This window comes from Acipenser ruthenus, chromosome 43 (genome assembly GCF_902713425.1).
Source record: "Acipenser ruthenus chromosome 43, fAciRut3.2 maternal haplotype, whole genome shotgun sequence".
NCBI classification, from domain to species: Eukaryota; Metazoa; Chordata; class Actinopteri; order Acipenseriformes; family Acipenseridae; genus Acipenser; species Acipenser ruthenus.
The window spans coordinates 7,247,961-7,270,860 of NC_081231.1; the positions used below are offsets into that span (position 1 = coordinate 7,247,961).

A 22,900-nucleotide genomic window follows, 5' to 3' on the forward strand; every position below is an offset into this window, starting at 1 on the left:
TCATGAAGACTGAGCCCACACTCCAGGGCTTACATCATGATACACTAGCAAAGGAATCCCATTTCTCATTTCATGAAGACTGAGCCCACACTCCAGGGCTTACATCATGATACACTAGCAAAGGAATTCCATTTCTCATTTCATGAAGACTGAGCCCACACTCCAGGACTTACATCATGAGACACTAGCAAAGGAATTCCATTTCTCATTTCATGAGGACTGAGCCCACACTCCAGGGCTTACATCATGATACACTAGCAAAGGAATTCCATGATACAGAGGGAATCCCATTTCTCATTTCATGAAGACTGAGCCCACACTCCAGGGCTTACATCATGATACACTAGCAAAGGAATTCCATTTCTCATTTCATGAAGACTGAGCCCACACTCCAGGGCTTACATCATGAGACACTAGCAAAGGAATCCCATTTCTCATTTCATGAAGACTGAGCCCACACTCCAGGGCTTACATCATGAGACACTAGCAAAGGAATTCCTTTTCTCATTTCATGAAGACTGAGCCCACACTCCAGGGCTTACATCATGAGACACTAGCAAAGGAATTCCATTTCTCATTTCATGAAGACTGAGCCCACACTCCAGGGCTTACATCATGATACACTAGCAAAGGAATCACATTTCTCATTTCATGAATACTGAGCCCACACTCCAGGGCTTACATCATGAGACACTAGCAAAGGAATTCCATTTCTCATTTAATGAAGACTGAGCCCACACTCCAGGGCTTACATCATGAGACACTAGCAAAGGAATTCCATGATACAGAGGGAATCCCATTTCTCATTTCATGAAGACTGAGCACACACTCCAGGGTTATATCATGACACACTAGCAAAGGAATTCCATTTCTCATTTCATGAAGACTGAGCCCACACTCCAGGGCTTACATCATGATACACTAGCAAAGGAATTCCATTTCTCATTTCATGAAGACTGAGCCCACACTCCAGGGCTTACATCATGAGACACTAGCAAAGGAATTCCATTTCTCATTTCATGAAGACTGAGCCCACACTCCAGGGCTTACATCATGATACACTAGCAAAGGAATTCCATTTCTCATTTCATGAAGACTGAGCCCACACTCCAGGGCTTACATCATGATACACTAGCAAAGGAATTCCATGACACAGAGGTAATCCCATTTCTCATTTCACAAAGCCTCTAAGAACAATTCTATAATTGAGAGTTTAGAGTTTTATCTAGATTGATTAGTTCTCTTATAAAACCTATTTGATGTTTTACACGATTGAGGATTTACTATGAACCCACATACACACTCTAGACACAAGGAATGTTTCATCAATAGTAGTATTGTATTCAGAGCACAAATATTAAACAGAAATCACAAAAGTCATTAAGTCAATCTCTTGGTTTTCTAAGCATAACAGTCATAAAGTCAAAGCTCTCAGCCTGCGTTAAAGCAGCTAGCAGGGCCAGTGAAATATGACACTGCTTACACTCACACACACACATACAGCCTAAACTGAAATGGGTCAGACAATCTTACAATAGATCACACTAAAGCTTACTAATAGTAAATTGTTTAACGATATAGCAAGATTACTTTAAAATACATTCTTCATCCAACTATGAGATAGATTACTTATAGTTACTTAATCAAGTTTCACTAAAACGTTATTTCACACACAAGGTGTGCAAACTAAACAATTAACATTTCAATTGTACGTGATAGTGTTACAATTAATTAATTTAGTTTCATGAGAGGAAAACGCAACTGGAACTATACTGGCTTACAGCAAACTCAGTCTCTCTGCATTTGCTCGTTTACTAGCTTGCCTTCCCTTTTTGGGTCGTGTTCTCAGTCACAGTCCTGGAGTTGCAGCTTGGCATAACAGAGTGACAGCAATTAGTTTAGCAATCAAAGTGGAGCACAACATGTTTAGTTTTGCTTGAATATTTATAGCATTTCTCTATGCTAGGTTGCTATCTGCATTGGTCATTTGTTCATCTTGCACCTTAAAACTCAGTCCTTTGATGTTTAATGTCCTTTTCCGCTAGGACATCGATGCTTTATGTCTTCCTCGCGTCAAACCGCTTCTTGTTGCCGCTGTGAATTATCTGTACAGAATTCAACTGTCCTTTTAGCCTAATCCAGTCCAGATGCCACCCAGTCCTGCTCACCTAGTTCAGGGGTCACACAGTTCAGTGTGTCTGCAGGAAAGGAGCCCTTTTTCTTCAAGACACAGAGATTGCATTAATCTGTCCAGTTACATTTATAATACACTTTCATGTATTAATATCATCTTCAGGGAATATTCACCACAAACAGCAGCATCTTCCCCTTTTTCAATGTCTCTCTTGGGTTTGTTCAGTTCCACTGCAGATCTGTATCTCAGGAATCATTAACAGTTTAAACAATGACAAACCTTTTACACACAGAGGTAATGGAAACATAATAATGTGCCCTTTATACACACAGATACTGGAAAACATACAGGAACTCAAACTCAACGTCAATGAAATCCTTTATAAATAACTAAGCCTGCCTTTGGATGTACTGCATTGTCACTCTAATGATATCATACTGATACAAAATACAAGCAAACAAGCCATATTTTGCCCAAAAGGAATAAACAGCTAATGGTGATTCCACAAAAGCACCAGCTATCTTTCTGTCAAACAGTCTGAGGCAACTTCACTCTGCAGATTGTTTATATCAATTATTCATAAACTGTATAACTATGAATGTAGTAATGATGGTAATGTTGTAGCATGTATGTATTGCAGATTTGAGTAAATGCAACTTTTATGACTCTTTTACTTGCAAACCTTTCATGCTTTACAGTATATTTATACAGCTCTGATATTGTGGGTCTGTCATAATTGCACACACAGCAATTTACACAATAAAAATGATAGGAATTGTATTTCAATCCCACTGCATTGAAGCAGGGCTCCAGTATACAACAAGCTTGGAGGTTCTCAGTACTTAAAGGGTGCATAAGGACCTTTTTATTTGATTGTGTCGCATGTTCCCATGTGTCTACAACTGCTTACAGAAGGTGTGCATATTGTTTAATTTGTTGTTTTATTTTTATATTTTGTCCACTTTTTTAAACTTTTAAATTGCATTCACTGCCTCAAGGACCTCTCAGAACTACATTTCCCATCATCCTCCTGCTCACTGGTAAATTCATCTCAGTTACATATGTGAGCAGGAGGAGGATGATGGGAAATGTAGTTCTGAGAGGTCCATGTAGGTACATGGGAAGCCATCTTGAGGCAGGGAATGCAATTTAAAAGTTTAAAAAAGTGGTCAAAATGTATAAAAAAATGAAAACAATAAACACCTTACGTAAACACATGGGAACATGTAACACAATAAAATAAAAGGTCTGTATGTGCCCTTTAAACACTCAAAGCAGTCAAGTTCATTCAAACCCAAAACAGCACTTGCTCCAGTGCAAAGTTTGCACCACGTGAAATAAAAAAAAAAGAAAAAAAGGTTGTTTCAGCTTGTGCTTGCACTGGTGCAATAGCTTACAGGCCATTCTAGTAATATGAAGGGCACACTGCTGCCACACCCATGAAGAGATTTTTAGTTTTAGTTTCTTATAAATAATTCACTTCTGTTCTCACCGACACTGGTACAGTAATGGTATTTTAAAAATATGATGTGTTATCGGCAACGTTGTTTAATGTGTTCACAGAAACAAGCTTGGCATAAATCCTCACAGCATGATAAGTGAGATTAATTTCCAATGCAGTTCATTCTGAAAGAATGGGTCTGTCTCCTTCAGTTTGACACGCTCCTCTTCTCTGTGTCTCTGGATTCAGGCTGGCTCACTCCTGGGGACCCCCTTCATTTACTGCAGGGTGAGAGAGAGAGACAAGGAATCAGACAGCTCTCCACACACTCAAGCAAGCAGGGTGGAGAGGTGAGGGACTGGGAGAGGAGGGAGGCTGGATCCAGTGTGAATTCGCTGGTGTGTTTTTAGTGTTCCTGACTGCCTAAAGCTCTCCCCACATTCAAGACAGTGATACGGCTTCTCTCCAGTGTGACTGCGCTGGTGTGTTTTTAGTGTTCCTGACTGCCTAAAGCTCTCCCCACATTCAACACAATGATACGGCTTCTCTCCAGTGTGACTGCGCTGGTGTGTTTTTAGTGTTCCTGACTGCCTAAAGCTCTCCCCACATTCAACACAATGATACGGCTTCTCTCCAGTGTGAATGCGCTGGTGTTCTTTTAGTGTTCCTGACTGCCTAAAGCTCTCCCCACATTCAACACAGTGATACGGCTTCTCTCCAGTGTGACTGCGCTGGTGTTTATTTAGGTTTCCTGACTCACTGAAGCTCTCTCCACATTCAACACAGTGATACGGCTTCTCTCCAGTGTGAATTCGCTGGTGTTTTTTTAATTTTTCTTTGTCAGTGAAGCTCTTTCCACATTCAATACATTGATATGGCTTCTCTCCAGTGTGAATGCGCTGGTGTATTTTTAGTTTTCCTGACACATTGAAGCTCTTCCCACAGTCAGTACAGTGGTGTGGCTTCTCTCCGGTGTGAATTCTCTGATGTTTTTCTAGTTTTCCTTTGTTAGTGAAGCTCTCTCCACATTCAATACATTGATATGGCTTCTCTCTAGTGTGAAGTCGCTGGTGTGTTTTTAGGTTTCCTGACGCATTGAAGCACTTCCCACATTCAGTACATTGATACGGCTTCTCTCCAGTGTGAATTCGCTGGTGTTTGTTTAGTGTTCCTTTGTCAATGAAGCGCTTTCCACATTCAGTACATTGATACGGCTTCTCTCTAGTGTGAAGTCGCTGGTGTGTTTTTAGGTTTCCTGACGCATTGAAGCACTTCCCACATTCAGTACATTGATACGGCTTCTCTCCAGTGTGAATTCGCTGGTGTTTGTTTAGTGTTCCTTTCTCAGTGAAGCGCTTTCCACATTCAGTACATTGATACGGCTTCTCTCTAGTGTGAAATCGATGGTGTCTTTTTAGGCTTCCTAACACAGTGAAACTCTTCCCACATTCAATACACTGATACAGCTTCTCTCCAGTGTGAATTAGCTGGTGTTTGTTTCGAGTTCCTTTGTCAGTGAAGCGCTTTCCACATTCAGTACATTGATACGGCTTCTCTCCAGTGTGAATTCGCTGGTGTTTTTTTAGGTTTCCTGACGCACTAAAGCTCTTCCCACATTCAGTACATTGATACGGCTTCTCTCCAGTGTGAATTCGCTGGTGTTTGTTTAGTTTTCCTTTCTCAGTGAAGCTTTTCCCACATTCAGTACATTGATATGGCTTCTCTCCAGTGTGAAGTCGCTGGTGTCTTTTTAGGCTTCCTGACGCATTGAAGCACTTCCCACATACAGTACATTGATACGGCTTCTCTCCAGTGTGAAGTCGCTGGTGTCTTTTTAGGACTGCTAACTCACGGAAGCTCTTTCCACATTCAGTACAGTGGTGCGGCTTCTCTCCAGTGTGACTCTGCTGGTGTGTTTTTAGGCTTCCTGGCTTGCTGAAGCTCTGCCCACATTTATTACACTGATGTAATATCTTTGGCCAGGATATATTTTCTGTATCCTTAAACAAGTCAACAGATTCCCCTTCAATGTGGACAGGCTCCAGTTCAGTCTCTTCTTTAATGTGGACAGGCTCCAGTTCAGTCTCTTCTTTAATGTGGACAGGCTCCAGTTCAGCCTCTTCTTTAATGTGGACAGGCTCCAGTTCAGTCTCCTCTTTCATGTGCACAGGCTCCAGTTCAGTCTCTTCTTTAATGTGGACAGGCTCCAGTTCAGCCTCTTCCTCTTTAATGTGGACAGGCTCCAGTTCAGTCTCTTCTTCTTTAATGTGGACAGGCTCCAGTTCAGTCTCCTCTTTCATGTGCACAGGCTCCAGTTCAGTCTCTTCTTTAATGTGGACAGGCTCCAGTTCAGTCTCTTCCTCTTTAATGTGGACAGGCTCCAGTTCAGTCTCTTCTTCTTTAATGTGGACAGGCTCCAGTTCAGTCTCTTCTTCTTTAATGTGGACAGGCTCCAGTTCAGTCTCTTCTTTAATGTGGACAGGCTCCAGTTCAGTCTCTTCTTTAATGTGGACAGGCCCCAGTTCAGTCTCTTCTTTAATGTGGACAGACTCCAGTTCAGTCTCTTCTTTCATGTGGACAGGCTCCAGTTCAGTCTCTTCTTTCATGTGGACAGGCTCCAGTTCAGTCTCTTCTTTCATGTGGACAGGCTGCAGTTCAGGCATCTCCTGTTTAATGCAGATAGGTACCAACTCCATCTTTGTTCCTTGGCTTTCACCAGGATAAGGCAGTCCTGAAAGCAGAAAATGAAATGAAGTATTACGATCTGTTCTCTATCGGTGTGTTTACACTTACAGCTCGGACCTGAACTGACTCAGGGTCTGTGAATGTGTGGGTTGTAGTGAGTAGTGAAAGGGTGATGCAGGTGCTCCAGACAAGGACAAACCCAAAGTTCACGGTTCAAGTTCCTTTTTATTTCTTGAACAAAAATTAAATAATAAAGCTGGCTCTACCCAGCAATGGGTATTGCCAGCATCAAAACAAGGGGTTGCAGTCCCTTAATAATAATCACAAAAACCACAAACACAACACAAACACAGTCACGTCTCTGGACAGTGCGTGCTCGTAGTGCAGGTGCGGTGCTGGAAACAGCGATGCTTGATTAAGTGCAGGTGCGGTGAAGTCCGGGTGAATCGCTGGGCCCAGACTGCAGCTCCCAGATTTGCAGTCCATTTATTAAGTGCGTGTCAGGCACGTCAGGTCCAATTTATTTTCACATGCACAGTTAATTTTAGACGTGCTGTTTAAAAATATTTTTTTTCCCCAGTCAAACGGGTTTAAAAGGCCCTGCATATCAACAAAGCACTCATTAGGCATCTCCAGCCCCGCCCCACCCTTTCGTTTGCTATAGCTTTCACATATGCTAATAAATAAATAAATAATAATAATAATAATAATAATAATAATAATAATAATAATAATAGTACATACCGATCAATCATCTCCTGATCACTCATTTTATCACCAAACTCCTCAATAACGTGATCCAAGTCATTATTTTATTACTATAACATCTCAAAAAAGCTCTGCAAATGTCCGTAATATTCTCTGTGCGCTGATACAGTATCAGTCAGCTTGTTTCCTTATGATTGCCCCTATCCGATGCCAGGGGCAAGTATGACTATTCATGAGATACGTCCTTTTTTTTATTTTTATCGGCTTGTCTCGGCTCCTGTCGCTCCCACTCGGCCATTGAATGGTTTTCTCGGCTTTTTCCGGAGAAAAAACGACTAGAAACCCGTTATTTGTGTTTTTTTGATGATGTCGGACAGGGTCCGACATTGGACCGGATAGGAATAATTGCAATGTCCGACCAGGTCCGACATAGGACCGCAAAGGGTTAATTATTCTGAGAATGATAAGAGACACACGGTTGCAAAACAAACACAAAGCACTTAACCCTCGCTCCAAACAGTCCTCGTTTCCTCCCATCAACCACAACAAAGGAACCGATTATGACATCACATCCCCCTAAGGTACCCTCAGCCCCGCCCCCTCCGATAGCTAGTTCAATCACGTCTCTTCCAATTCATGAATGAAACTTTGCTTACCGTACTAGGGCGGGGACTCCTGGTACCGTGACGCCATCCCTTTCCTGAATGGCCGGCTTCCGACTGCCCCCGGAATGAACTGCCGAAACATTCAGTACGGGGCACGCAATTCCTGCTGTACAGTGCTCTCACAGGTCGAGAGGGAGATTGTTGATTCAGATTCATTCGTGCTTTGTCACAGGGTCTATCAGATTAAGATTCCTATCATTTGAGCCCCTGTTTACACTTGAGCACAGACCTAGGCTGGCTTTGGCCCCGTATGCGCGCACATAGCCCCTGAACTGCAGTGCGTGCCCGATGACATCATATCAACCACCCCTTGTGTGAAGACATTTCCCCTCCCAGAACACAGAGGCGGAAGTGTTTAAATCAACAGCAAGCCTGTCATTTGTGTGTTTCTACTCCAAGGTGGTCATTCCGTGCCAATTAAGATTTCATTCTGTCATCAGAAATGGAGCGGAGCATTGAGAACATGCAAATCAGATGTTTCAAGAAACAGGTGTTATTGTCTTCATTTACACATCTGTCTGACAACTCGTCTCACATGGAAATGTAAACAGTAACTCCCATGTATTTTCTTACCCATGACAAGTATTCCAAGGACACAGAGAAAGCAGGCAGGTGGCAGAGCGTTCAGCTTCAGAGCCCCACAGGTGTGGAATGATCTGCCTCGATTTGGAAGGGAGGCACCATCTCCTGCTGCTTTTAACCCTTCCGCTCCGGTGAACATTCTACCTGTTTGAGGTCTGACTGACAGAACGTGACTTTCGACTTGTGTATCAGGATCATTTTACACCAAATTGTTTGATGGCTGCGTAATGTGAAGAAGTTCAACATCAGACAGATCTGACAACTCATCAACACTTTCTGTAATAAAAATTAAAGTTTTCTTTTGGGTCAGTGTGACAGAAACACAGTGATTCTTGGTGGTAAATCTCCCTCTTGACCTGTCAGTGCGATAAGTAGCGAGAACAGAGTTGTACCTTGGACGGGCTGGCCCGACAGTTCTTTCCCAGGGTTCAAGGGCCAGCTAGAAAGGGGGTGGAACTCCGGTTAATTAACTCATTGACCTGGAAGGGAAAAGACGTGGCAGTCGCAGATTGGAGGGGCAGCTGCACTCGTTTACCAAGGGGTCATGTGTGACGGCATGAATGGGGACGGAGAATCGCAATCTGTTCCTTTGCTTTGGTTACGAGAAAATAACCTGGAAGGACCTGTGCAGTATCGTGATAACTTATCGTGAGTGTTTTATTTTGCCTATAATTGTTGGTTGTTGTATTAATAGATGACTAACACATTCCAGAGCTGTTGCCAAGGGCCAGCACAAAACCTGGAACAGCACGGCACTATTGTCACTGATAAATCTGTACAACCCACCACGAGCACTACAGCACGCACCCAGGACTGGTGACCGTGTATTTATATGTAGGAGGGATACGTGTGTGTTTTATTTGAGACTGCAAACCCGTTATTATTTACCCCGTGCTCTACACATTGCTGTGTATTGCCAGGGATCATTATTTGGTCACCAGACCTGGATTGTTAAAAATAAATGACTTCCAACTGGATTACAAATCTCTGTCTGATAATTACACACCTCATCACTCCTGCACCTGTACACTGCAAACCACTTTGCCACAGTCGGTAAGCATTCCTGGTACTGTAAAGAAATTTAATCTGCTCTCTAGTAATGCTGCACTTTAAAATCATGGTATATACCAGTCGTCTAAACCGAAACCTAAGATACTGAAATGCTGCACCTCATAATAAAATGTATTTCTCTTGGGCTGGGGCTTCAGTGAAATGCATTTTGATTGGACGGTCATCTGTGATGTTTATCCTATGAATATTTTGTTTTCTGGTAAGCTTGTACTGTGATCGCCAAATCTCCAAACAGAGAAAAAAATAAATAAACAAACTCATCTAGCTTTCTGTCCAACTGCTTTTGTTTTGAAAGTATATAAAACCATCCCTGATTGGTTGTTGGAGCCTTTGGAGTTGTCAGTCATTTGGTAAGCAACCAATGGTTGTTTAAAACGCCTTAAAATGAGCATCTACCGTCACCATGACATCATCGTTCACATATGAATGATTTATAGCAGCTGTTTTTTGGGACAAGTTAGGAGAGAATAGTCAGATAGTTTTCCAAATGGTTTCATGTGGGTACATCCGGCATTAACATTTTTGAAAATCCAGTATTGCACCGAATATAGCCTTGCAGCCAAATAATATTTCTCAAGAACAGGCAAGGATAGCCCTCCTAGTTTAGAGAGCGAGAGTCTCCTTTTCTTTATTCTGGGCTGGGAACCCTCCAGAGAAAACCTACCCCGCAGACAGATTGACAGCATTTTCCAGTTTAGCATTTCTATTATTAATTCTAATTATCATCCTGATTATTGGTAGCCTAAAACTTAGTTCCAATCTTCACATAATAAAATGATTTACATGCAAATAAACATTTTCCCATCCAACTAACAGTATGATTTTTCAAGCAGGTAGGTCATTTATTTACAAGTTCCCTAACAATCCAATTATTATATAATGATGTAAGTGCTGTCAGCTGCTTTTGTACATGTCAAACTACTGAAACTTACAGAAATATCATTAAAATAGCACTTTCACCATTTGCAGGAAATGAAATCACCGAGCAAATTTTCAGAAACTCGCTCATATCACTAACAATCTTATATGAGACATTATTCTTGAAATGTTTCTTTGTAATGGCTTATCCCACAAGGTTGAGATTAAATGTTGGGGCCATTTACAAAAAATGCATATTAAATACAGAACAGTAAAACATTGCAATACAACCGCCTATTATAATCCTGTTGAGTGCTTGAAACACTGATGAAAGTCATTCTACACATCATATATTATTATTATTATTATTATTATTATTATTATTACTACTACTACTATTATTATTATTATTATTATTATTATTATTATTATTATTATTATTATTATTATTAATTCTAAGCTCTCTGCATAAATCAGTGACCATCAGGACAAAGCTAAACGAAAGCCAGAGAGTGTTTCACTTTACAACACAACGGAGTATGGTGTGGATGTACTTGATCAAATAGCACGGCAGTATTCTATCAAAGGTGGTTCTCGCAGGTGGCCTGTGGCTGTTTTTTTTATGTTTTGGACCTGGCTTTTGTTTTGTACAAGGAGTGCACCGGGAACACAATCTCCCGGAGGAACTTCATTCTGCAGCTAGCCCTGGAGCTGCAGCAGAAACATTTTGATCAGAGAAGTGCAATCCGGCTTGCAAATGCCCCTCAACCTTCAGCCAGCGCTGCACCCACTGGCACACGAAGGAAAAGACAAGGCCAGGCTGCTAAATGCAACAGAAACAAAACACTGGAAGCCTGCGCCCGTTGTGAACAGGCAGTCTGTGGCACATGCACTGGTAACGTTGAAAAGTGTGTTTTCTGTGTGGATTGTACTAATTAGACAGCTGTAATAGATGTGCCTTTGAACTCTGTTTCCCTCAAAGCGCATTCATGTCGCTTGTTATGTTATATTTTTGTTTTATTTTTAGAACTAGTTATTTATTTTTTATAATTTTGTATGTGCATACAACTTTCTACACCTGTTTACACAGTAGTTTATTGTGTAATGTGTATTACAGTTTTCATATTTATGTATATGTGATATACAGTGTTTTTGCTGTGCAAATGTTATATATGGTGTTCATAAATAAAAAATATGAAGTTGTATCCGATTGTTTTTCATTTTCATATCGAAGCTGTTTTAAAATAGACGCCAAATGAACCTTTCGGCGGTTCAAGTGTTAATCTGAAAATGCACAAAACTCAAAACTGACTTGTTTCACATAACTTTGTTAATTCATTGCCACATCTGTTTATAGTTATTTTCTGCATTCAAGACTGAAATGATTGCAGATGTGTTATTTTAAATAGGAGATTGTGAACAAGATGGCTTGCAGTGCATGACTTCAGACCAGAAACACAAAACCAAAACAAACAGGTACTGGCGGGGCAACACTGAAACGCTACGGCATTCAGTTCATTTATTAAACAATAGTAAATAAAAGACTTAAACAAACACAAAACAAAAGGAACCAAACACGTATCGTGCTGGTTTTCAGCCAGCACGTATTTTATATTCTGGCCGAGGGGTTAACTAGCTGTTAATTAATTATTACCCCTCGGCCAAAGTCTGCACGAGTTTAATAAGGATGCGTGACTGTCAGCTAGTTAAATAATCAGTAGCTGATCAGTCACGCATCCTCACGAGGTTTTTAAAATACAAAATACAAAACAATAACAAATAATGGCAGCGGCATTTCATCCGCACCGCAAACAAGAATACAAATAATAATATAACCAAAGAGCACTCATCTCTATTAATAATACAAATAATAATAATAATATAACCAAAGAGCACTCATCTCTATTAATAATACAAATAATAATAATATAAACAAAGGGCACTCATCTCTATTAATAATACAAATAATAATAATATAAACAAAGGGCACTCATCTCTATTAATAATACAAATAATAATAATATAACCAAAGAGCACTCATCTCTATTAATAATACAAATAATAATAATAATAATATAACCAAAGGGCACTCATCTCTATTAATAATACAAATAATAATAATATAAACAAAGGGCACTCATCTCTATTAATAATACAAATAATAATAATATAAACAAAGGGCACTCATCTCTATTAATAATACAAATAATAATAATATAACCAAAGGACACTCATCTCTATTAATAATACAAATAATAATAATAATATAACCAAAGGACACTCATCTCTATTAATAATACAAATAGTAATAATAATATAACCAAAGGACACTCATCTCTATTAATAATACAAATAATAATAATATAAACAAAGGGCACTCATCTCTATTAATAATACAAATAATAATAATATAACCAAAGGACACTCATCTCTATTAATAATACAAATAATAATAATAATATAACCAAAGGACACTCATCTCTATTAATAATACAAATAGTAATAATAATATAACCAAAGGACACTCATCTCTATTAATAATACAAATAATAATAATATAAACAAAGAACACTCATCTCTATTAATAATACAAATAATAATAATATAAACAAAGGGCACTCATCTCTATTAATAATACAAATAATAATAATATAACCAAAGGACACTCATCTCTATTAATAATACAAATAATAATAATAAACAAAGGGAACTCATCTCTATTAATAATACAAATAATAATAATATAACCAAAGAACACTCATCTCTATTAATAATACAAATAATAATAATATAACCAAAGGACACTCATCTCTATTAATAATACAAATAATAATAATATAACCAAAGGGCACTCATCTCTATTAATAATACAAATAATAATAATATAACCAAAGGGCACTCATCTCTATTAATAATACAAATAATAATAATAATATAACCAAAGAGCACTCATCTCTATTAATAATACAAATAATAATAATAATATAAACAAAGAACACTCATCTCTATTAATAATACAAATAATAATAATATAACCAAAGGACACTCATCTCTATTAATAATACAAATAATAATAATATAAACAAAGGGCACTCATCTCTATTAATAATACAAATAATAATAATATAACCAAAGGGCACTCATCTCTATTAATAATACAAATAATAATAATATAACCAAAGGACACTCATCTCTATTAATAATACAAATAATAATAATATAAACAAAGAACACTCATCTCTATTAATAATACAAATAATAATAATATAACCAAAGGACACTCATCTCTATTAATAATACAAATAATAATAATATAAACAAAGAACACTCATCTCTATTAATAATACAAATAATAATAATATAACCAAAGGACACTCATCTCTATTAATAATACAAATAATAATAATATAACCAAAGGGCACTCATCTCTATTAATAATACAAATAATAATAATATAAACAAAGGGCACTCATCTCTATTAATAATACAAATAACAATAATATAACCAAAGGGCACTCATCTCTATTAATAATACAAATAATAATAATATAACCAAAGGGCACTCATCTCTATTAATAATACAAATAATAATAATATAACCAAAGGACACTCATCTCTATTAATAATACAAATAATAATAATATAAACAAAGAACACTCATCTCTATTAATAATACAAATAATAATAATATAACCAAAGGACACTCATCTCTATTAATAATACAAATAATAATAATATAACCAAAGGGCACTCATCTCTATTAATAATACAAATAATAATAATATAAACAAAGGGCACTCATCTCTATTAATAATACAAATAACAATAATATAACCAAAGGGCACTCATCTCTATTAATAATACAAATAATAATAATATAACCAAAGGGCACTCATCTCTATTAATAATACAAATAATAATAATATAACCAAAGGACACTCATCTCTATTAATAATACAAATAATAATAATAATAATATAACCAAAGGGGACTCATCTCTTTTCTTTTTTTCCTCTACAACAAAAAATACTTTATTTGCAGCAGATGTTTTATGGCAAAAAATTCAGAGTATAAAGTAATGTGCTGACAGTCATGAAGTGCTGCAGTAATTCACAGTATAAAGTAATGTAGTGACAGTCATGAAGTGCTGCAGTAATTCAGAGTATAAAGTAATGTGCTGACAGTCATGAAGTGCTGCAGTAATTCAGAGTATAAAGTAATGTGCTGACAGTCATGAAGTGCTGCAGTAATTCAGAGTATAAAGTAATGTGCTGACAGTGATGAAGTGCTGCAGTAATTCAGAGTATAAAGTAATGTAGTGACAGTCATGAAGTGCTGCAGTAATTCAGAGTATAAAGTAATGTGCTGACAGTCATGAAGTGCTGCAGTAATTCAGAGTATAACGTAATGTGCTGACAGTCACGAAGTGCTGCAGTAATTCAGAGTATAAAGTAATGTAGTGACAGTCATGAAGTGCTGCAGTAATTCAGAGTATAAAGTAATGTGCTGACAGTCATGAAGTGCTGCAGTAATTCAGAGTATAAAGTAATGTAGTGACAGTCATGAAGTGCTGCAGTAATTCAGAGTATAAAGTAATGAAGTGCTTCAGTAATTCAGAGTATAAAGTAATGTACTGACAGTCATGAAGTGCTGCAGTAATTCAGAGTATAAAGTAATGAAGTGCTTCAGTAATTCAGAGTATAAAGTAATGTACTGACAGTCATGAAGTGCTGCAGTAATTCAGAGTATAAAGTAATGTGCTGACAGTCATGAAGTGCTGCAGTAATTCAGAGTATAAACTAATGTAGTGACAGTCATGAAGTGCTGCAGTAATTCAGAGTATAAAGTAATGTGCTGACAGTCATGAAGTGCTGCAGTAATTCAGAGTATAAAGTAATGTAGTGACAGTCATGAAGTGCTGCAGTAATTCAGAGTATAAAGTAATGTGCTGACAGTCATGAAGTGCTGCAGTAATTCAGAGTATAAAGTAATGTAGTGACAGTCATGAAGTGCTGCAGTAATTCAGAGTATAAAGTAATGTACTGACAGTCATGAAGTGTTGCAGTAATTCAGAGTATAAAGTAATGTGCTGACAGTCATGAAGTGCTGCAGTAATTCAGAGTATAAAGTAATGTGCTGACAGTCATGAAGTGCTGCAGTAATTCAGAGTATAAAGTAATGTAGTGACAGTGATGAAGTGCTGCAGTAATTCAGAGTATAAAGTAATGTGCTGACAGTCATGAAGTGCTGCAGTAATTCAGAGTATAAAGTAATGTACTGACAGTCATGAAGTGTTGCAGTAATTCAGAGTATAAAGTAATGTGCTGACAGTCATGAAGTGCTGCAGTAATTCAGAGTATAAAGTAATGTAGTGACAGTCATGAAGTGCTGCAGTAATTCAGAGTATAAAGTAATGTGCTGACAGTGATGAAGTGCTGCAGTAATTCAGAGTATAAAGTAATGTAGTGACAGTCATGAAGTGCTGCAGTAATTCAGAGTATAAAGTAATGTGCTGACAGTCATGAAGTGCTGCAGTAATTCAGAGTATAAAGTAATGTGCTGACAGTCATGAAGTGCTGCAGTAATTCAGAGTATAAAGTAATGTGCTGACAGTCATGAAGTGCTGCAGTAATTCAGAGTATAAAGTAATGTGCTGACAGTCATGAAGTGCTGCAGTAATTCAGAGTATAAAGTAATGTAGTGACAGTCATGAAGTGCTGCAGTAATTCAGAGTATAAAGTAATGTACTGACAGTCATGAAGTGCTGCAGTAATTCAGAGTATAAAGTAATGTGCTGACAGTCATGAAGTGCTGCAGTAATTCAGAGTATAAAGTAATGTAGTGACAGTCATGAAGTGCTGCAGTAATTCAGAGTATAAAGTAATGTGCTGACAGTCATGAAGTGCTGCAGTAATTCAGAGTATAAAGTAATGTGCTGACAGTCATGAAGTGCTGCAGTAATTCAGAGTATAAAGTAATGTAGTGACAGTCATGAAGTGTTGCAGTAATTCAGAGTATAAAGTAATGTGCTGACAGTCATGAAGTGCTGCAGTAATTCAGAGTATAAAGTAATGTGCTGACAGTCATGAAGTGCTGCAGTAATTCAGAGTATAAAGTAATGTAGTGACAGTGATGAAGTGCTGCAGTAATTCAGAGTATAAAGTAATGTGCTGACAGTCATGAAGTGCTGCAGTAATTCAGAGTATAAAGTAATGTACTGACAGTCATGAAGTGTTGCAGTAATTCAGAGTATAAAGTAATGTGCTGACAGTCATGAAGTGCTGCAGTAATTCAGAGTATAAAGTAATGTAGTGACAGTCATGAAGTGCTGCAGTAATTCAGAGTATAAAGTAATGTGCTGACAGTGATGAAGTGCTGCAGTAATTCAGAGTATAAAGTAATGTGCTGACAGTGATGAAGTGCTGCAGTAATTCAGAGTATAAAGTAATGTAGTGACAGTCATGAAGTGCTGCAGTAATTCGGGGTGCACTGATAAAGATTTTCTTGTCTGATGCTGATAGTCGATGGTTCTCTGTCCATATCGACCGATGCCGATAATAATAGACAGTGCATGTAAGCTATTGTAAACTACTAGAACAAGACCCAGGGCCAAATTGAAACTGTTTTACAATTATGAATGTTAAAATGAACAGGTATTGTTTACGTGTTGCATTTACTTCAGAAAATGAATACAAAGAATAACGAAGTATTATACTGTGTGCTGGACAGCAATTTATACATTTGTTTTACAACAGTCACACAAAAATAACATTTTGCATTTGTACTAGTAAAAATATACAATGTGACATTAATTTGTATAGCCACTTGCTGTCTAGCATTGCGTATCATAACCTCTACCTGTACTGTACAGTAGAAAAGAAACACAGTCTGGCAATGTGAACTACAGCAGCGGCCGTTCCATTCTTATTGTAAGCATACACTGCTTCAAAATGAAGCACAGCTTAAACTGTTCACTTCATCAAAAACAAAAAGATCTCATGAAAATAACCGCTTACAAAATTCAGACAAACTTGAATTAGTTACTGAACAAGACAGCACAGTAATCAATTACAGCTTCAAAAAGCCACAGAATACACCCGCACCCAATGAGATTGAGCAAGATACACAATTACTAATAATAATAATAATAATAATAATAACAATTTTAAACCATCAGTGTTATTTAGGATTCAACCTATTTTTTTTTTTTAAAGCATCAGAATAATATTCTACTCGCAGTCCATCGCTGGATTTAATGCAGCATCAAGTCTGTTCTGCTGCACACAACTCGCTATCCTATTGTTGTCTTCAGATATTAAAAATCCAAACACGGCTCTTTAGAGACTTATTTACTGCAGGATGATCACACGTTACACAGCACTGGGAAAATGAGTGTCTCAGTGTTCTTGAATCATTAGTAAGCATGCCTGAGCAAACATTAAATTCTGTGCTGGATGAAATTCAATCATGTATATGGGTGTACATTACCGGCTAAAATAACACACACTGCAGACAGACGATTGTGTGTGTGTTTATTTCCTCTCATCGGTGCCATGCAGACAGGCTCCCGATTATCAGAGCACCCCTATTATTAAATAAAAACATGTAGAATGGCACAGAAATAAGAAATAAAAGCTTCTTGAAGTGTGTCCTGAATGGTTATAATAACGAGATGCAAAGTGAAACGCAAGTGCTTTGAATGAAGTGACTGAACTAACACGATGAGACTGCAGTTTAAAGGTACGTGTATTTTGTTGATGTTACAGTAAATCAATGAAATGTGCGTGTTTCAGCACATTGCCACCAACTGTCATTTTAACATTTTACTATGGAGGGGCGTTAACATGAACACAAAAATGTAAGACCAGCAGATGACAGAAAACACTTTAATCCCCATTAAGATGAGCGACGTGATTGTTTGGTCTTGAGATCTGTTTATATGGTCTCATGACAATGTGCTCTGATGCCCTTCAGTGATTTCAATTAATATTTAGCTTGTGCATGATAAGACATGGGATTACTCTGCAATCTCATCAAGTTTACTACCAGTCACATCCAGAACTGTCACGTCCATGACGCTAATCTGGGCACTTACTATTAGAAAGGGTCAACATGTTTATTCCAGAACATACATTTTAAAAAATTAGCTTTGCAGAGAAAGTCTGAACAAAATATATAATGTAGTATCCAACTTTTATAGAAACTTTACCAAGAAAATGTTATGGCTGTGACATTTGGTTTAATTTAAACACCATTATTTTGAATCACTAAAATATTTTCCTTCATCCCAAGAAAATGTAATATTAGTAACTGGGCAGCAGTGTGGAGTAGTGGTTAGGGCTCTGGACTCTTGACCGGAGGGTCGTGGGTTCAATCCCAGGTGGAGACACTGCTGCTGTACCCTTGAGCAAGGTACTTTACCTAGATTGCTAACCCAGTAAAAACCCAACTGTATAAATGGGTAACTGAATGTAAAAAAATAATGTGATATCTTGTAACAATTGTAAGTCGCCCTGGATAAGGGCGTCTGCTAATAAATAAATAATAATAACTTGGTAACATACCCAGAGTCAAAATGTGACATATTTACAAATGTGTGACTAAAACATGCATCTACCATTGATAGCTACAGTGTATGGAAGCTGGACTTATGAAAATGTTGTTTTTTTAACAGTAATTTTAAATGCCTGTAAAGTAAAGGCACAAAGAGAACAATAATAATACAGCCTGCATTGATAGACACCCTTCAGTACAAATACAGGGAGAGATGCTTTTGATAAATACAACTTTTTTTTTTTCATGGCCATGGCACTTTTTCATTGTCCTTATAAAGTTTTTACTTATTAAAAACAAGGCTAATTGTTTAGAATGTTACTGCAATTACTGATTTGAGGACAACTGTGTGTACAGCAATAACTTGCATAGTATTGATTTGAGACACCTCTGTGTGCAGAGCAATAACTTGCATAGTATTGATTTGAGGCACCTCTGTGTGCAGAGCAATAACTTGCATAGTATTGATTTAAGACACCTCTGTGTGCAGAGCAATAACTTGCATAGTATTGATCTGAGGCACCTCTGTGTGTACAGCAATAACTTGCATAGTATTGATTTGAGGCACCTCTGTGTGCAGAGCAATAACTTGCATAGTATTGATTTGAGGCACCTCTGTGTGCAGAGCAATAACTTGCATAGTATTGATTTGAGGACACCTCTGTGTGCAGAGCAATAACTTGCACAGTACTGTTCACTTAAGAAACAGTCGGAAATGAGTCATGGAAAAGAGATCTACTGGAAAAATTAATTTAAAAGCAAGTGATCAGCCCTTTTTAATCTGTGAAAATAACAGAGATTAATTGTACTGTAACGCGCATTCTTGTGCTAAACTCTTAGCCTTTCAGACACATTTCTTTCTGTAATATTAAGCAACAATGTCACAATAATAAACAAAGCATTGCACACAATTACAATCCTGCCCAGTAACACAGTGACTGCTCTGACACACTCAGTTACAATGAGACAATATAAACCCAGTATGAAGCGGACTGAAGTTGAATGAATAGAGAGAGAGACACTTACTTCAGGTATTGTCAGTGGGATGTGCAGCACGGCTCTAGTGCTCTAGTCACTCGCTCTGACCGTCTCCTCAGTGTCCTTTCTGCTCTTCAGGTGAGAGCCGTTACCAGCCACTCCAAATCTGAAAATGTGTTGAAATGTTTAGTTTAGTTCAAGGAGAGCGGAGATTTTTTCTTTTACAATTCATATATTATTTGCTTCGGTTCACTTTCACAGATGTATACAGCACTATGAGATTACAGGAATACAGATTAGGTTACTGTGGAAGAGGCCGTTTATTTGGAGGGGGGAGTGGAGGGGGGAGGGGGAAGGGAGAAGGGGGGGGGGGCACGATTACAGCACGAGAACTGCAGTGGAAAGAGCGGGAACAAAACTGTCCATCACACAGATGCACGACGGGAATGACAGGACCCGGATCAATACAAGATTAAGCGGGATAGAAAGCCAGTTTCACATGCGTGTTCAGGTAAGTGTAAAACAATGGGATGTGCTCAGGATTCACGCTTTGGAAACCGCTCCTGTTACAATCTTAATGGTACACTTGAACACACACTGCAGTCAGTGAAATAATTATTTTATACCGAAATATATATTTTATCTCTTTTTTTAAAAAAATTCCCGATTGCTAGGCTGTTTCAGGAATACAAAAAAAAATAAAAAATCATGCCAAACATTGCCAGTCCGCCAGACATTATTTACCCGCTAGATGTTTTCATAACGAGTTAAATTTGACACAGCCACGCCGCTTCACAAATACAACACACACACACAAAAACAACGCGCTCCTACCACACTACAACCCGGACCTTTCAAAATAATACAATATAACAGCGCTCTGTAGTTTATAAACACATTGTAGAGCTCCATGCAGACTCTCTCACCTCCTCTCTGCTCTCCCTCAGTGTCTGAACGGATAAAACAACGCGCTCCTACCACACTACAACCCGGACCTTTCAAAATAATACAATATAACAGCGCTCTGTAGTTTATAAACACATTGTAGAGCTCCATGCAGACTCTCTCACCTCCTCTCTGCTCTCCCTCAGTGTCTGAACGGATAAAACAACGCGCTCCTACCACACTACAACCCGGACCTTTCAAAATAATACAATATAACAGCGCTCTGTAGTTTATAAACACATTGTAGAGCTCCATGCAGACTCTCTCACCTCCTCTCTGCTCTCCCTCAGTGTCTGAACGGATAAAACAACGCGCTCCTACCACACTACAACCCGGACCTTTCAAAATAATACAATATAACAGCGCTCTGTAGTTTATAAACACATTGTAGAGCTCCATGCAGACTCTCTCACCTCCTCTCTGCTCTCCCTCAGTGTCTGAACGGGTCTGTCTCCCACAGAGCGAGGAATATACCAATCACAAAATACAAACCGATCAGCGCGGTTTAACAATTCATCTAATATGGACCGCAAAGGGAATCGTGATACCGGGGATCCTTTAATAAAAAATGAATATGACTTTCAGTTTTAACATCATAATCGAGCTGTTTGTAGCTCTATATTTTTCCCAGTGAATGCAATTTGTATTCAGGTACCCCCTCCCCCATGCCGGAGTTGGTATAGTCCTTTCTCTATCAGGCTGCAGCAGCGTCGATGCTGCGAGTTTCACGCAGATATATAATCTGTGTTTCGTGTAATTATATTGATATTTCCCGTCCTCTTCTTCCGAATGAGATGTTCAAACACTAACGCGATACCCCTGATAATGTTTTAGAAGTATATCAGGTTAATTCAAGTTGAGCGCCGTTGTCACAAACAGATCCACAATGGCGCAGGCATGCTCGCAGTTTCATAGCTTTCTCTTCGCTAGTCTTGCAGGTTCAGGGCGTGTGAACTTGTTTTTGGTAAATACAGCACAGGGTCGCAGAAAGGTCATTCTTTACGAGTAAACTTCCAGGCAGTAGCCTCTGCTATTTCTACCCCATGCTTTTATTTAGTTTCTCTTAAACTGTATTCTTGTCTCCTATTCTTTATCCAGGACAGTATTCCTCCCTGCTGTCCAGCGGCACAGATTTAGACTCTTCCTCAGACTGCGCTGCGAACTAAACCAGGCAACAGAGCCGCGTCCACAGCAGCAGAAGAGTCACCAGCAATGAGACACGCCAAGGAGTGCGCTGCTCTGTGAGACTCGAGGGGACGCGTTATCAAAGCGCTTCCTCCAGGCTTTAATTAACTGCTATTGATTTTAAAAAGGACAAGACATCATGTTAATGTTACAACATGAAAAACTAAACACACAGAGTGCTGAAGAGGGCTTGAAATACAGTGTATTACTCAGCTGTGTGGTTCTAGTTTTGTAAAATGAACAGGTGGTTTACCTCTTTAAAATAAACAGGAGTTAATTAAAGACTGGTGTAAAAGCTTTGAAAAGATGTCCTGAGGTGTCTTATTGTGATTAAAAAGCGTCCCATTCCACAAGAAAAACCTGAGAGGCGTTGGAAAACTAAAGCTCTTTGAATGAAATGATTTTTATTATATGAATAACTACCCAGTGGAGTGACAGAGCAGGTTAATAAACTAAATGTATTGAATGAATAATGAAATCAGATCATATATGTCAGAGAGTGAGAGGTTTGTATTAAGCAGTCCAGTTACAGTATTTTTAAAATGTTTTAGTAGTTTAACTGCTTATGACTGCGCAGATTGGAAACAAAGGTAAATATTCTCATACAATACTCTGCATTTATATTACTGCGCCCAACAGTACTTTCGGTAAAAAGCTGTGGGTCTGTAGTTGTTGTCCCCGGTCTGTACAAAGTGTATTCATTCAGGAGAAGCAACACGAGTGAAGGTGAATAAGCAGCCTACAGAATGTGTGCATTGCAGAAAGCGTTTATTATTAAAACATGACGAGACATCTCTCAGGTTTTATTAATAACACCAATATTCTATTTGAGTGGCGTTAAGTTGTAACCCTTCAAACGTTACAAGCGTTAAATTTGCAATGCTTCAATGTATCCAGTAGGTGGCACCCAAACACTGTTCAGCTTTTACACTGTACAGTTTAGACTGCATTGCTTGATAATGTTCATTCCTCCTTGAATGAGTTCAGTAAAAAGGGGCGGGCCTAGATATTTCAAACAGAATTACTGATATTTTTGAAACAGTACTGAAATGATTGGGTAATTTTACTACAATATAAAGCATTCTTTAATTCCTA

At 38.2% G+C, this 22,900-nt stretch overlaps 2 protein-coding genes across 3 annotated transcripts in view; both read right to left on the bottom strand.

Annotated features, from left to right (window-relative positions):
* Nucleotides 1-19,762, bottom strand: part of LOC131709363 (zinc finger protein ZFP2-like) — a 319,568-nt gene extending 299,806 nt beyond the window's left edge. Inside the window, exon 1 of the mRNA XM_059011840.1 lies at nucleotides 19,724-19,762. The gene's annotated coding sequence lies outside the window, so the exon portion shown is untranslated. The remainder of the gene's footprint in view (nucleotides 1-19,723) is intronic.
* LOC131709356 (gastrula zinc finger protein XlCGF26.1-like) lies at nucleotides 68-19,841 on the bottom strand. Of its 2 annotated transcripts, XM_059011816.1 has the most exons (3): nucleotides 19,724-19,841; nucleotides 4,336-6,306; nucleotides 71-3,856 (listed from the first exon to the last, which is right to left on the bottom strand). In XM_059011816.1, the coding sequence occupies exons 2-3, from the start codon at nucleotides 6,269-6,271 to the stop codon at nucleotides 3,831-3,833; spliced, it is 1,962 nt and encodes a 653-aa protein (XP_058867799.1). In that variant the 5' UTR covers nucleotides 6,272-6,306; nucleotides 19,724-19,841; the 3' UTR covers nucleotides 71-3,830. The 2 variants fall into 2 exon arrangements, with proteins under 2 accessions (XP_058867798.1, XP_058867799.1); XM_059011815.1 differs by having other exon boundaries at nucleotides 68-6,306.
* Between the last annotated feature and the right edge of the window lie 3,059 nt (nucleotides 19,842-22,900).

What these genes read in the sequence shown, in the direction of transcription:
- LOC131709356 (XM_059011815.1), bottom strand. Translation starts at nt 6,271, where the DNA reads ATGGAGTTGGTACCTATCTGCATTAAACAGGAGATGCCTGAACTGCAG.